The 14,905-nt window shown below is 49.4% G+C and overlaps 1 protein-coding gene across 1 annotated transcript; it reads left to right on the top strand.

Annotated features, from left to right (window-relative positions):
• Positions 1 to 4,998: 4,998 nt before the first annotated feature.
• LOC307087815 (gamma-aminobutyric acid receptor subunit rho-1-like) lies at positions 4,999 to 14,364 on the top strand (the record flags this gene model as incomplete). The annotated part of the gene is made up of 10 exons (XM_079753467.1): positions 4,999 to 5,093; positions 5,885 to 5,932; positions 6,654 to 6,760; positions 8,775 to 8,842; positions 9,089 to 9,312; positions 11,302 to 11,384; positions 11,607 to 11,747; positions 12,820 to 12,972; positions 13,488 to 13,714; positions 14,035 to 14,364. The coding sequence occupies 10 exons, from the start codon at positions 4,999 to 5,001 to the stop codon at positions 14,362 to 14,364; spliced, it is 1,476 nt and encodes a 491-aa protein (XP_079609593.1).
• Between the last annotated feature and the right edge of the window lie 541 nt (positions 14,365 to 14,905).

Below are 14,905 nucleotides of genomic sequence, written 5' to 3'. Positions count from 1 at the left end.
AATTCACTTGGACGCTTGATGCTGGCGCCGATGGCTTGAGAGACTCATCGAGGCTCGCAGATAAACGAGTCGGGGGCAGATGGCTAACTGACTGCTAACGGGGCCCTGGGCCCCCGACAACAGGCTGCTGGGCTAATGACGGGTTTGGCTGTGAATTGATGAGACGATGCCGATCTCTGGTGACCCCCGTGGATCCTTGGGTTCAGGTCCGGGCTAGCTGATGAACCGCAGCCATGCTGTACCTAAAGAAAAGATATCCCAAAAACACATGGAAATACATGACTGATCACAATCTCTCATTATTCAATATGTTACCAAGATCTTAATGATTTTATGTGTTTTCCTGGTTTGGTTAAGGTTAGCATGGGGTTCTTTACTTGACGTGTGCTAACGCCTCTGCACCTTAACGTGATGGAGAGACGAGGCTGGGTCTTCTCCATCACGGTGTGACACAGAGAACCTACTAGTACTGCTGGACTCACCCTGATATACCAACAACCAAACTTAGAGTTCCGGGTTCCAATAGGCTGACCTATAGCAATCACCTAACTGGTGATTGCTGCCCAATCACCAGTTAGGACAGAGCACAATATGGCCCCCAGTCCCCGCAGCAGGAAGTCCCCCCAGGAGTTCCTACCCTCTCTGATCAACCGCTCTAAATGCCACCATCTTGCTTCGAACGGGATCCTCTTGACATAAACACAAACCACCAGTCGCTGTCCTCCAGACAACATATCTTACGATAGTAAACTCTGATGTAATCTTCCCCTGGTTCTGTAGACCAATTGTCCTCTGTGTATTCCGGGTGTTCCAGGAGCCTCATGCGGCTCGTCTTTAAAGCAGCCCTCGCCTGTGGGAGCAGACCACTTCCCATCTGTCTCCACCGAGGCCTTAAGACACCAGGCAGAGCGTTTTATTATAAACGGTGTTCATGTATTATTCATCCGTGTGTTTGTCGGAGTCAGGTCCCCTGTGATTTATAGCGGGGGGGCGGCTGCAGTGTGGAGAGGTTACTGTAGACAGACGCTGCCTCATCACCGCTCTAAACTCTGTGAACGGTTCCTAAAGACACCTCAGCTGGCCAGCGGTCTGGAGACACCCCCCCCAAACTCATCTCAGAGGACTAAACAATACAGTCCGCTTCCTGGGTTCTGCTGACTGCAGTAGAGTGAGGTTCTCTTTCCAGGTGAATGTCATACTATGGTGCTCCACTGACAGCGTTCCAGGCATTACACAGACCCATTTATCCGGCAGGACAAATAGGCAGAGCTAGACGTTTTTATTTTGACCCTGAAACGCCCAAAAATGGAAATCTATCCCAGAATATTTTAACAATGGCGAGTGGGCGTGGCCTAACCGGGAGAATCCACTCCTAGGCATGAGCCTCTGAAGTGTGATCATCTGAAGAGTGATGAGCTCTGAAGAGTGGTGAGCTCTGAGGAGGCCCACAGCTTCATGCATCACTCTGGTGACAGCACACCGTCGTGGATCATCCCTGCGTCACAAAATGCCTTAACTGTTCATTAGTTTTTGTATAATGTGGCGTCGCCATGGTTACATCTCGGTGTGTTCGTCTCTACGGAGTCTGTGTGACAGCTGCTCCGTTAGGTTGTTGTTGCTTCTCGTCAGTGTCCTGCTAGGTAACGAGGGGACGCCGGTACACCCGACTACCTGAAACACCTCCTCCGCTGCGACGCCCCGGCAACAAGCTAGCCCTCGAGCATATAGGAGTTAGCATATAAACCACCCCCTCCTCCGGGGGGAAACAGCCGTTGGAGGCACGTCTTCAAAACAGGAACCGTGAGCCTCCCCCAGCGAGACCCCCTCCCGCGGAGCCACAGCGTTTGAAGGCCTCCCTCGGTGGTCTCCGTTTGGAAAGAAATGTAAAGTGTTAGCATGCCACATGAGTTCAGCCGGGCGATGGGACGTGTATACAGAGGAGAGAGAGCGCTCCACGATGTTACCGAAATGTTTACCGTCTAACCTTCCAAAAGTCATCTATTAAATCAACTTCTACTTCCACTCGGGTCCAGAGTCTTTACTGGGGCCATGCTTTACTGGAGAAGAGGCGATGTGAGCCGGTCACCGTTGGGGTCGAACCAGCAACCGCACGACCACGAGAACACCTGGTCCCAGCTGCTGCAGCCACGGATCAGACGCTTACTCGGAAACGTCTTTAAGATCACTCTCTCGCACACACACACACACACACACACACACACACACACACACACACACACACACACACACACACACACACACACACACACACACACACACACACTCTCTCTCTTGTGTGTATTGTGCACACCAGTCTTTAATCCAGATTTGGGAGAGTACTGTGGAATCCTTTAATCCTAAATAAACACACCCTGGTGGATCTGTGAAGGGTCTCACTAGTTTGAAAAGCAGAAGAATAATCCCTGGAGGACCCTAACCCTGGAGGTCAAAGGTCAACACGTCCGGTGCTCCCTGCTTGCTAGAGATTGGACGAAAATAATAAAATTTAAATAAAACCGAATTAAACATTCAGTAAAGCTGTGCGGTAGAAACACGGAGGTGTTGCTATCCGTTCTGACCTTCTGTATGTTGACGCAGAATGGTCACCTTCCTCTCGCTCCTCCGTCGGACCGCCTGGGGACACAACGGCCGTCCTCACTCGACTCGCTAAAGGAACGGCTCCGCAGAGTCGATTGGAGGACATTAGATTGAGGCAAAAATTACCGGGAAATTATTAAGTATTAATTCAAGCCACAATAACTTTTTCAATTGCATGTGTTGAAAACCGCGCCACATTATTCTCAGGAAATCATTCCTACTTATTATTATTTATCTAACCATCAAGAGTTATTAATTATTCATTTGAAATCAAATATTTAACTAAAACAAAAAACAAAATCTAAAATATTCCAATTTATTCTGGCCACAAAGTATTGCCACCCCTTATAATGAATAAGAAATCACAATGAGACAAAAGCAATTAACAAGGCAGCAACTTTTGTGTGTGTGTGTGTGTGTGTGTGTCAAATAGCACATCTACGCATCTTTAAATGAACAACCAGATTTTGAATTCCTATAATCAATGACGCAGACCTAGTCAATATTCAGAATGAAACTTCTTACAAGATTTCTTTAAAGATTAAACATTCAACTTTAAATATTTGTATGGGTATAGAAGTCTTTCCTTCCCGAGCAGAAGCTGAACTGAACTGAGCTGATCTGCTGTAATGAATGTTGACATTTAACATTTGGATTTGCTCACGTTGGGGTTTTGTGTGTGTGTGTGTGTGTGTGTGTGTGTGTGTGTGCGTGTGTGTGTGTGTGTGCTAGCGTGCATGGTACATTATAAACCGCCAGTATGAGGAAAGCCATTATCAGTACCACTTAACTACTTCTTATTAGTGAGTAGTTTACTATTTAACAAGCACATATCTGCTGGTCTACTTAACTAACAGGCATCATTAAAACGATGGTGACACAGTATCAGGCAACAGTAAGTTGTGTAACATTTGGACAAACATGAACGGCAGCCAAATACAGAACTACACAACATCTCTTGTGATAGGAGTCAGTGCTGCCCCCTGCTGCTGATCCAGCTGTTACACAATGTTAGAATTACCCTTCTCCTCTCCGCTGCCGGGGAAACATCTTCCCCTACCGTTCAAAACCCGCAGTACAACAACATAGTAGCGTTGAAATACAAATAGCCAAATAATAGTTTAACTCTCCATTTTTTTAAAAATTAATCTTTCCTGTAATTAAGCGAAGCCTAATGCATTCACTTAAGTTCACCATTTTTCTCTATTTTTCTGAGTTTACCAGATTGTTATCTCAGAACTCTTGGAAAAGCTTTGATGCAAAACAATTAAACTGTGATTTTTTTCGGAATAAACAATATCATTATCTCAGAATTCAGAGAAAATTTGTGATGGAAAAAAAGATTCTCCCTTGTTTTTCGGAATGAATGAGATACGAGATAAATCCTGCTGTGTCCAGCTGCTGTGCCTGAGGAATAACCAAACATCAGATCTGTTTAACTAAGACACCAGTATCCCCAAACGCCTCAAACACAAACCCGAACTCAGCGGGTGGGACATGTTCAATGGATCCAGCTCTCAAGCGTTTCTACTCAGAAAAACAAGAGCAGATTTTTGGGGTTTCCATTTAAACTTTTATCCGAATCCTAAAATAATAATCTTCTTTGTTCAGGAAAAACAACAGATTTTCATTCCCACCGGAAAATAATATCACAGAATTTGGAGATGCTAATCTTGTTGATGAAAACAAATCAAAATCCATCCGTTGATTCTAACAAACAACACGAGGCTCTAGTAAATAAGACATTTTTAAGCCTTTTTAGTAAATAAAGCTGACATAGGCTAATGAAGTACGCCTTCACATTTGGGAAGGTATTATCCAAGACATTATTCTCTATATTATATATATATATTATATTATAATAATGTATTAAAATAACAATAATACCTTGATTACGTTATAAATCGCTGCAATCGATACGGAACGTAATCTAAATCCTGATTTAATTAAACATTATTCAAAATAATCATTATATAATATTATGAAAACATAATTATCATCAACATTGCATAATAAATAATGCATCCCCTCTCATTTGCAAGATTTATTATGCAATGTGATGAGTATTTTAAGGATGTGACCAATAGGAGACAGGGGGACCCAGCCAGTGACCAATAGGAGACAGGAGCACGCGCCGTATGTTTTCCCGTGGGCGCCAAACCGGCGCCATCTGACCGGAGGACTTAAAGGTTTAGGCGGGATTGCTTCCCGCGTGAGATTAAAGGCGCCAACATGGGGCATACATACTGCCGCGCGCAGTGTCCGTCCGGCAGCCAAGGCGGGAATATGTATCTTCTCTTGCCACGTAAACCGACTGTGGAGAAGAGGAGCGCGAGGAGCGCCGTTTGAAGACTTCTGCTTGGAGATCCTCCGTTTGTCGCGCGCTGACTCCTGGGCACGATGCGCACGCATGTCCTGCTGCTGCTCGCGCTGCTGGCGGGCGCTGTCGGAGGCGCGCCGGAGAAGTCACAACGCGGGACGGCCGGCCGACTCAGGTCCTGTATGGTTTTCAGTGGTCGTTAGTGGTCTTCATGGGGGTCTTAAGTGGTCTTCAGTGGTCTTAATGTGCGAGGTGATTGAACCTAGTTTTACTGTAACTCCTGTAAGCTTACGTGACATCAGAGGATGGAGTTATTAAGACAGTTAGATATTACAGTGTTTGTGCTCATTCGTTTCCAAACCCGTTCAGACATCTGGAGGCGCTGATCCTCGTTCCAGATGTTTGTCGTTTCGGACTTGATTGGTTTATTGAAGATTGACTGAGACGCAACGCCATCTTTAAGACGGAGGCGTCACGGTCATGATAGTTAAATAATACATTTTAATGCTCCTCGTGTCACTAAAAGAAAAGGAGCAAAGACACAACCAAATGGAATCATTTGAACAACTACCTCAACATATATGTACTTCTTAACCTTTAAAAGGTTAAAGGTTCCCCTGGTCAGTAAATCACTTATCTTACGTAAAGCGTAATCAGCGTTAATATTCTTTCTGAATTAAAGTTATTGTTATGGTTTAGGGAGGTTATCCACGGCCGGACCGGAGCCAAGCCGCGACACTGCGCTCTAATCCCACTCTCCTCCACCGCTGGGCTAACACAGCAGTGCTAACACCGCTGGGCTAACACAGCAGTGCTAACACCGCTGGGCTAACACAGCAGTGCTAACACCGCTGGGTTATCGTAGCAGTGAATGCACAGCGGCTGGTGTCTCCTCTGTCTCCTAATCCCTGTAATCTCCAGGCGCTCCGAGGTCGTCTCATCATCCCGTTCACTTCCTCCTTTCAGGACGAAGAGGGAGATTCCTACAGGCGTCGCGCTCCGGAACACTGTGGGGTACAGGAACACCTTAACTTAACCTGTGACCCTTAACATCAACCTGTTACCCCTTAGCATCGACCTGTTACCCCTTAACCTCAACCTGTTAACCCTTAGCATCAATTTGTTAACCCTTAACATCAACTTGTTAACCCTTAACATGACCCTGACCTGATACCCCTTAACCTCAACCTGTTAACCCTTAACATAAATTTGTTAACCCTTAACATGACCCTGACCTGATACCCCTTAACCTCAACCTGTTACCTCTTAAAATCGACCTGACACCCCTTAACATCAACCTGTTACCCCTTAACATCAACCTGTTATCCCTTAACATCAACCTGTTAACCCTTAACATTATCCTTACCTGTTACCCCTTAACATCAACCTGTTACCCCTTAACATCAACCTGTTACCCCTTAACATCAACCTGTAACCGCTTTACATCGACCTGTTTACCCTTAAAATCAACCTGTTACACACTAACATTACACTGACCTGCTCACCCTTTACACCTACCTTTGATCTCAGTGCATGAGGTCCCTTTCTATACAACAGGAAATGGTTTAGAACCTAGAACCTAAAGAGCCTGTGAATTCTGTTTCATCACAAACTCACCAACCTTCCATCAGCCTGATTGGGCAGCTCAGAACAAGACGCCAACCTGTCTGACCCCGTCCTGTCTGACCCCACCCTGTATGACCCTGTCTGACCCCACCCTGTCTGACCCCACCAGCTCCATCTACAAGAGGAGCCAGGACGCCACCAAAGCATCCGTCACCAAGTCGGACCAGCTGCTGAGTATCGGCGACCATGACTTCACCATGCGGCCCAACTTCGGAGGTGGGGGGGTTGTTCCCCGTCCCGTTACACCGCTCTGACCCAGCCGTTCAGCAAGGCCTTTCAGCCGCAGTTTAACACATGTTACTGTGCGTTCACACCAAACGCGAAGGGGCGACACGATTCCATACAAAGTCAACTTAGAGACGCGAATCGGGCAAATCTCTCGCTAGAAAAAACCCGCGTCAAGATTTGATTTGCAGCGCGACACTTTTGCCCGGCACGGGCGAGCGCGTTCACGTGGATTTGCAGCGCGACACTTTCGCTCGAGTTGAAATATTTCAACTTTGCCGCGACATTCGCGTGATGACAGCCAATCAGCGTTCAACAGCGTGGCCACTGAGTGACGTGCGTTAAGTAACAGCCAATCAGCGTTAAACCGGCCCACAGTTCCCTGCAGTGCAGTCCGGGGTGAACTGCAGCATGGAAGAGAAAGTGATTGTTGCCGTTTGCGACTCCCGGAGCTCTATATATAATATAATATAATATAATTGTATATATAATATCACGGCCAAAAGCGCTGTGCGCCTCCGGATGGACGTAGCGCGGGGAGCTCGTAGGGATTGGGCTTCGAGGGGTTTGTTTACCGGCGTTGCTATGGTTACCGGCCTTGTGTGTTCCACGATTATTAGGTATCTAATAAATCGCTGTCTAATCAATACTTCATTCACTCCCTCTTCCGTGGTCATTACAATAGGCTGCGTCGGGTTCTCCGACATCTCTCCCTCTTCCACAACAGGTAAAGACATGCAATGGTGGTTATCTCGGCCGTGGTTGAGAATGAATTGGCATGAAGCACCGTTGGCGGGCAAAAGATGTGGCGCGACAAATTCGCCAACTTGCACAGCGACAGATTATGATTTGTCCCGCGACAAAACTTGGCCGACAACGCGAACGGGCGACAAATGTGTGATTTGGTGTGAACGCAGCATTAGGTGGTTCACACCAGAGAGCTTCTTCTTCACTTGCTTTCCAACCCTCAAACCATCGGTACTTTGAGTGGGAAACACTGCTTAGATACGATGAGGTAACCAGGGCTGGATTATGGGCAGCTGTGGATCGGTAATTACTTCATTCACTAATGAACTCATTACCAGGGACACCTGCCTGCACCTGTCTGTATGCAGCTGTATTTGTGCACCTGTCTGTGTGCACCTTTCTGTTTGCAGCTGTTGGCTCTCAGTAATCTAATTTTAATCTCTGAGGTGAGCGCTCAGATGTGTTCATGGTTTTCGTATATTCCTCTTTAGTGATTTCTCTTTAGCAATGAAAGCGTTCTAGAAATACGGATATTAGGATATAAGGATATTAGCGGTAGCAGAACCAAGATAAATTCCATACACACAGCAGTACCGCTTCTATTAGGATATTTTATGATTTTAATAGCGTTAGTATCATATCACAGTTTCAGATGCATTGTTTTCGTATTGAACGTTGGTATAAAACAAAGGCTTTGCGTTGGTTTTATTTGGGGGGATTTGGTCGCATGTTTATAATCCCATTGTCTTTATATTCAATCAGAAAGCCTCCCACTGCCTGGTGGGATTAGAGTATGCAGCCATACTTTAGTTGATGCACTCTGCACACACTGCATGCTTTCAACAGGGATTTGGGCGGACATTTTGTTGCTGTTTGAAACAGAAAAACATTAAGAGGAAACCTTTTTGTAAAATGTAATCCAATTGGTTACTGGGACCATGATACTGACCGGCTTACTCTGGCTGCCTGTACACACCTCCACTCTGAAGGCCTGTACCCTGAGATGATGGCTGGTTGGCAGGCTGGTTGGCTGGCTGGTTGGCTGGCTGGCTAGTTGGCTGGCTGGTTGGCTTGCTGTCTGCTGGCCGGCTGGTTGGTTGGCTGCTGGCTGGCTGGTTGACTGGCTGGTTGGTTGGATGGTTTGCTGTCTGGTTTGCTGTCTGTTAGGTTTGCTGGTTAGTTGGCTTGCTGGTTGGCTGGCTGGTTTGCTGGCTGGCTGTTTTGCTGGCTGGTTCCTCACAGCGTGTGTTGGTTCTAGGGCCGGCCGTCCCGGTGGGGGTGGACGTCCAGGTTGAGAGTCTGGACACCATCTCAGAGGTGGACATGGTGAGTCTGCTGCTGGAGCGCCGTCCCTTTGGAGGAAACATCTCTCTAGTAATAAAGTCATAGAGTTACTTATTAGACTCCCTGTCTAACACCCCTACCTGCTCCTTAACAAACTGTATAACCCCTAACTGCACCTTAAAAAACTGTCTGTGTTCACTGTATAACCCCTACCTGCTCCTTAACCAACTGTCACCAGGCTGTGACTGCGTTAGACTCACCAGGTGTGTGTGTGTGTGTGTGTGTCAGGACTTCACCATGACTCTGTACCTGCGGCACTACTGGAAGGACAGACGTCTGTCCTTCCACAGCTCCACCAACCAGAGCATGACCTTCGACGGGCGGCTGGTGAAGAAGATCTGGGTGCCCGACCTGTTCTTCGTCCACTCCAAGCGCTCCTTCACCCACGACACAACCACAGACAACGTCATGCTGAGGGTGTTCCCCGATGGAAAGGTCCTCTACAGCCTCAGGTAGGAGTTAGCATGGTTAGCACGCTAGGAAGTATCACCCGATAACACGCTAGGAGTCACCTGTTAGCACGCCAGAAGTCACCTGTTAGCACGCTAGGAGTCACCTGTTACACGCTAGAAGTCACCTGTTAGCACGCTAGAAGTCACCTGTTACACGCTAGAAGTCACCTGTTAGCTAGCTAGGAGTCAGCTGTCAGCAGGTGTGAGGTTGAACTGAACTTCTTGCCCGATGTGTGTTGTTGGAAGGCGACCCGTCGAGGGCGACAGCACCAGTGATCCCCGACTCAGATGAGAAGGCTCAGGCCAATGCTGTTAAACACCCAGCCGGACGCCGTCTGCCTTTACAGGCTGGGATCCATGAGGTCAGGACTTTGGGATGTGTGGCAGCGACCCACTGCCCGCTCCGGCTAATCCCTGATGGAGAGGAGCAGTCTGATTCAAACAGAGAACCCTCAACTCTGAACAAAGATCTATAGCAACATATCCATCTTATACCGCAGCAAATTCATATTGATAGTTACATTTCAAATGCATTCACTCCTTTTCAAATCAATCACATGTTTCAACCGTATGTTTCTCCAAAAGGGCGGAGTCTGTAGTATTTGGGGCTCGGCCCAGCGAGGGCCCTGGTCCAGTGAAAGTGGTCTGGTGAAAAGGCAGAGAGCGTCCACGAGCCAGAGGGACATTCAGTTGATTGGCTGTCGAGTTGCTGGCTGAGACCAATGGGTTTACAGCCAACGCCATTAGTTCAGGCGTTGAACACAATGACTGGGTTAAAGTCTCTCCACCCCCAGAGGAACTCAAGAACTCCCCAGAACAGAGTGAGAGGGAGGCGCCCGGGGGCAACCGGGGGCCGACCGGGGGGGGGGGGGGGGTGACACCCGAAGCGCATTTGAAGTACTTAAAGAGTAATAAACAACCTCAGATAAAGTGATCAAGCAGAACAGAACGACACACGGGTGATGGGAACATCTGTGAAGATATAATGAATACTAAGAGACTGCTACTCCTCTGCTGAAGCTTAGCATAGCGTAGCTCACACACCACCACTACTCAATCTAACCCTGAGGCGGGTTCTCTGTCAGAGGCCAGCATCGTGCGGTCGGCGACCGAGGCCACGTACACGCGGCAGGGATTAGAATTCATTGAACTGAGTCTGTGAAATCAACACGTTTCATGCATGTAGCGTGGGTGGCCGGATTTCTGCTTGACAACATGGAATGGGTCTCCTGTTCTGTGATTGGAGGACGGTGGTGGTGTGGGGGGTTAATCTGGAGGGGGGGGGGGGGGCGAATGACGAGCGATGGTACGGCGGTTTGGAGACCCTCCCCCCCAGGTCTCCATCCCCCCCGGGGGGAGGAGGGGGTGTTTGTGAGGTGGTGATCACACGGGTTGCGTTCCAGCGCGGTCAGGAGTTCATCTCTGGGAGCAGAACCCAACCCCTCTGCCCTTGAGATGTTGGAGAGGTGTGGGGATCTACCCGGGATTAGCGACCAGTGGTCAGGGACTTTCCACTGATTGTTTGTGCGAAACACCTGAGATCAGATTAACGGTATCATACTGTAGCAGCAGAATACAGGACCCTCAAATATCCAAAGTATACGTCAAGGAAAACATAATCAGACCTACATCCAGAGCTTTCGAGAATACAGGCTCATCCAACTGGAGCAGTGGCGGCAGGAGAGGGCTATGAAGCTCAACAGCTTAATATTGATAATAATATAATAATATAATAGTCCTCTCCAGATGGGCGCTGAGCTCCATTAACCTCTCATGCTAATCTGCACATGTGCAGGTCTGCAGCGGCAGGCCGTCCGGTCGGTCTAATCCCCACGAACAATCCTACATCACAGGACCGCTCGCAGGGCTGTTACCCTGGCAACCACCAACCGGAAAGTCATGTGACGTGGCTCGTTCTGATTTGACCCCAACTCCACCTTGTGTCTTCTGCTCCTCCTCCCCCCCCCACTCCTCCTGCTCCTCCTCCAGGGTGACGGTGACCTCCATGTGCAGTATGGACCTGAGCTGCTTCCCCCTCGACACGCAGACCTGCTCCCTCGAGATCGAGAGCTGTGAGTTCCTCCACCCAAAACCCCTCCATCTCCATCTGCTCCTCCACCCAAAACACCTCCACCTGCTCCTCCGCCTTCATCGGCTCCTCCACCCACCACACGTCCTACTAACCTCTTCAGAACAGCTTTTGAACGTTCACGTTATGAACGGCTCTGCAAAATGATGCCGCCCTCAGTGGACCAATCAGAGCACAGCTCTAGTGTCTATGCCCCTCCCCCCAGACGCCTACACGGACGATGACCTCATGCTGTACTGGAAGGAGGGCAACGAGTCGCTGAACACCGACGACCGCATCTCCCTCTCCCAGTTCCTCATCCAGGAGTTCAGGACCTCCTCCAAGCTGGCCTTCTACAGCAGCACCGGTAAACAACAACAACACTAAACAACACTAAGCTGCCTTTTGCAGCAGAACTGGTTAACAACGACAACATCAACACTAAACAACAACACCAACACTAAACAACAAAAACAAAATCACCAAGCTGGCCTTCTAAAGCAGCACCGGTAAACAAAAACAACACTAAACAACAACAATACTAAACAACAACACTAAACAACACCAAGCTGCCTTCTACAGCAGCACAGGTTAACAACAACAACAATACTAAACAACAACAACATTAAACAACACCAAGCTGCCTTATATAGCAGCATGGGTAAACAACAACTTTAAAAAACAACACTAAACAACACCAAGCTGCCTTCTACTGCAGCACCGGTAAACAACAACACTAAACAACAACAACGCTAAACAACAACAACATTAAACAACAACACCAAGCTGGCCTTCTACAGCACCACCGGTAAACAACAACACCAACACCAAACAACAACACTAAACAACAACACTAAAAAACAAAACTAAGCACCACCTTATCATTTTTCCAACATTTTGCCCTTTTGCTCTCCTTCCTCCAGGCTGTTGACCTTTGCCCTTTGCCCTCTTTCCTCCAAGCTGTTGACCTTTGCCCTCCTTCCTCAAGGCTGTTGACCTCTCACCTTTGCCCTCCTTCCTCCAGGCTGTTGACCTTTGCCCTTTGCCCTCTTTCCTCCAAGCTGTTGACCTTTGCCCTCCTTCCTCCAGGCTGTTGACCTCTGACCTTTGCCCTCCTTCCTCCAGGCTGTTAACCTCTGACCTTTGCCCTCCTTCCTCCAGGCTGTTGACCTTTGCCCTTTGCCCTCTTTCCTCCAAGCTGTTGACCTTTGCCCTCCTTCCTCAAGGCTGTTGACCTCTCACCTTTGCCCTCCTTCCTCCAGGCTGTTGACCTTTGCCCTTTGCCCTCCTTCCTCCAGGCTGTTAATCTCTGACCTTTGCCCTCCTTCCTCCAGGCTGTTGACCTTTGCCCTTTGCCCTCTGCCCCCAGGCTGTTGACCTTTGCCCTTTGCCCTCTGCCCCCAGGCTGTTGACCTTTGCCCTTTGCCCTCTGCCCCCAGGCTGGTACAACCGCCTCTACATCAACTTCACCCTGCGGCGCCACATCTTCTTCTTCCTGCTGCAGACCTACTTCCCCGCCACCCTGATGGTGATGCTCTCCTGGGTGTCCTTCTGGATCGACCGCCGCGCCGTGCCCGCCCGTGTGCCGCTAGGTTAGCCCCGCTAGGATAGCCCCGCTAGGTTAGCACCGCTAGGTTAGCATCACTAGGTTAGCACTGCTAACCCAGCGGGAAAGTTACTTTGAGCTGGTAGCTTGTTGTGAGTCAAGTAAGTAAGCTGCTAGCTGGTCCCTCGTGTCCCACGGCATCACCACGGTGTCACCATGGTTACCTCCTGTCTCCAGGTGTCACCATGGTTCCCTCCTGTCTCCAGGTGTTATGTCACCATGGTTACCTCCTGTCTCCAGGTGTCACCATGGTTCCCTCCTGTCTCCAGGTGTTATGTCACCATGGTTACCTCCTGTCTCCAGGTGTCACCATGGTTACCTCCTGCCTCCAGGTGTCACCATGGAGACATGTTCCCTCCTGTATGAATGATATACTGGTTTCACTCTGGAATAGTTCCTGGTCTGAGTCCCATGGTTCCCTCCTGTCTCCAGGTATCACCAAGGTATCACCATGGTTACCTCCTGTCTCCAGGTGTCACCATGGTTCCCTCCTGTCTCCAGGTATCACCACGGTGCTCACCATGTCCACCATCATCACGGGGGTCAACGCCTCCATGCCGCGGGTCTCCTACATCAAGGCGGTGGACATCTACCTCTGGGTCAGCTTCGTCTTCGTCTTCCTCTCGGTCATCGAGTACGCCGCCGTCAACTACCTGTCGACGCGGCAAGAGAGGAGGGAGCGCAGGGTCCGGGAGCAGGACGCCAGAGAGCGGGAGCTCAGAGAGCAGGTAGGGAGCGGGGTTGAGTCGTAGCGCTGCGCCGAGGTCCTCCGTGTTCACTAGTTTAGATGGGAGGCCTGTTGGCGCTACGCACAACGCTTGGGTTCCACACGCCTCTGGACGGACGTCCGGCCATCCGACCTCCGTGGACAGGCCAAACGCTGTCTTCACAAAGACAGGAAGGGCAGAAAAAAGCCCACAATGTCCAGAATGCCAATTCAGTAAACAATCTTTTACCTATACAGTACTTTTTTATTAGAAGCATACCAATGCATTCTTTAGATTTTATTGAACATACTGATGTATGTTTTCCAACTTCCTGTCCCCAGCTGCCCTGTACCTGCGAGGCGCCGCGTCCCGGGGCTCCTACAGGGGGCTACGGCGAGGCGGCCGGACGCTACGGCGAGGCGGCCGGCCGCTTCGGGCTGATGGCGTCGCTGGGGAACGGCATGAAGCAGCGGGAGACGGTGCTGCTGCAGCTCGCCATGGAGCGCGACCAGCTGAGCGGTCAGGTGACCGACCAGGTGACCGGTCACGTGACATCCGGCGGCTACGATAGCACCTGGGTCGACACGCACGTCATTGACTCGTACGCCCGCGTGTTGTTTCCCGGCTCCTACGTGCTCTTCAACATCATCTACTGGTCAATCTACTCCTAGCCCCACCTGCTCCTAACCCCACCTACTGCTAACCCCACCTACTGCTCACCAGGACTGCTGAGACCTTCTCCACAGGAGCAGCTAGAGGTTAAGACAGTCCAGAGACAGGTCATTAAGGAGCTGGTAGGGGTTAGACAGTCCAGAGACAGGTCGTTAAGGAGCAGGTAGGGGTTAGACAGTACAGAGACAGGTCATTATGGAGCAGGTAGGGGTTAGACAGTACAGAGACAGGTCGTTAAGGAGCAGGTAGGGGTCAGACAGTACAGAGACAGGTCGTTAAGGAGCAGGTAGGGGTCAGACAGTACAGAGACAGGTCGTTAAGGAGCTGGTAGGGGTTAGACAGTCCGGAGACAGGTCATTGAGGAGCTGGTAGGGGTTAGACAGTAAAGAGACAGGTCATTAAGGAGCAGGTAGGGGTCAGACAGTACAGAGACAGGTCATTCAGGAGCAGGTAGGGGTTAGACAGTACAGAGACAGGTCATTAAGGAGCAGGTAGGGGTTAGACAGTACAGAGACAGGTCATTAAGAAGCAGGTAGGGGT

This window comes from Pollachius pollachius (genome assembly GCF_949987615.1).
Source record: "Pollachius pollachius genome assembly, chromosome: 16".
In the NCBI taxonomy this organism is placed as follows: domain Eukaryota; kingdom Metazoa; phylum Chordata; class Actinopteri; order Gadiformes; family Gadidae; genus Pollachius; species Pollachius pollachius.
The sequence above is the reverse complement of the archived record's forward strand: the minus strand, read 5'-3'. Positions and strand labels throughout refer to the sequence as shown.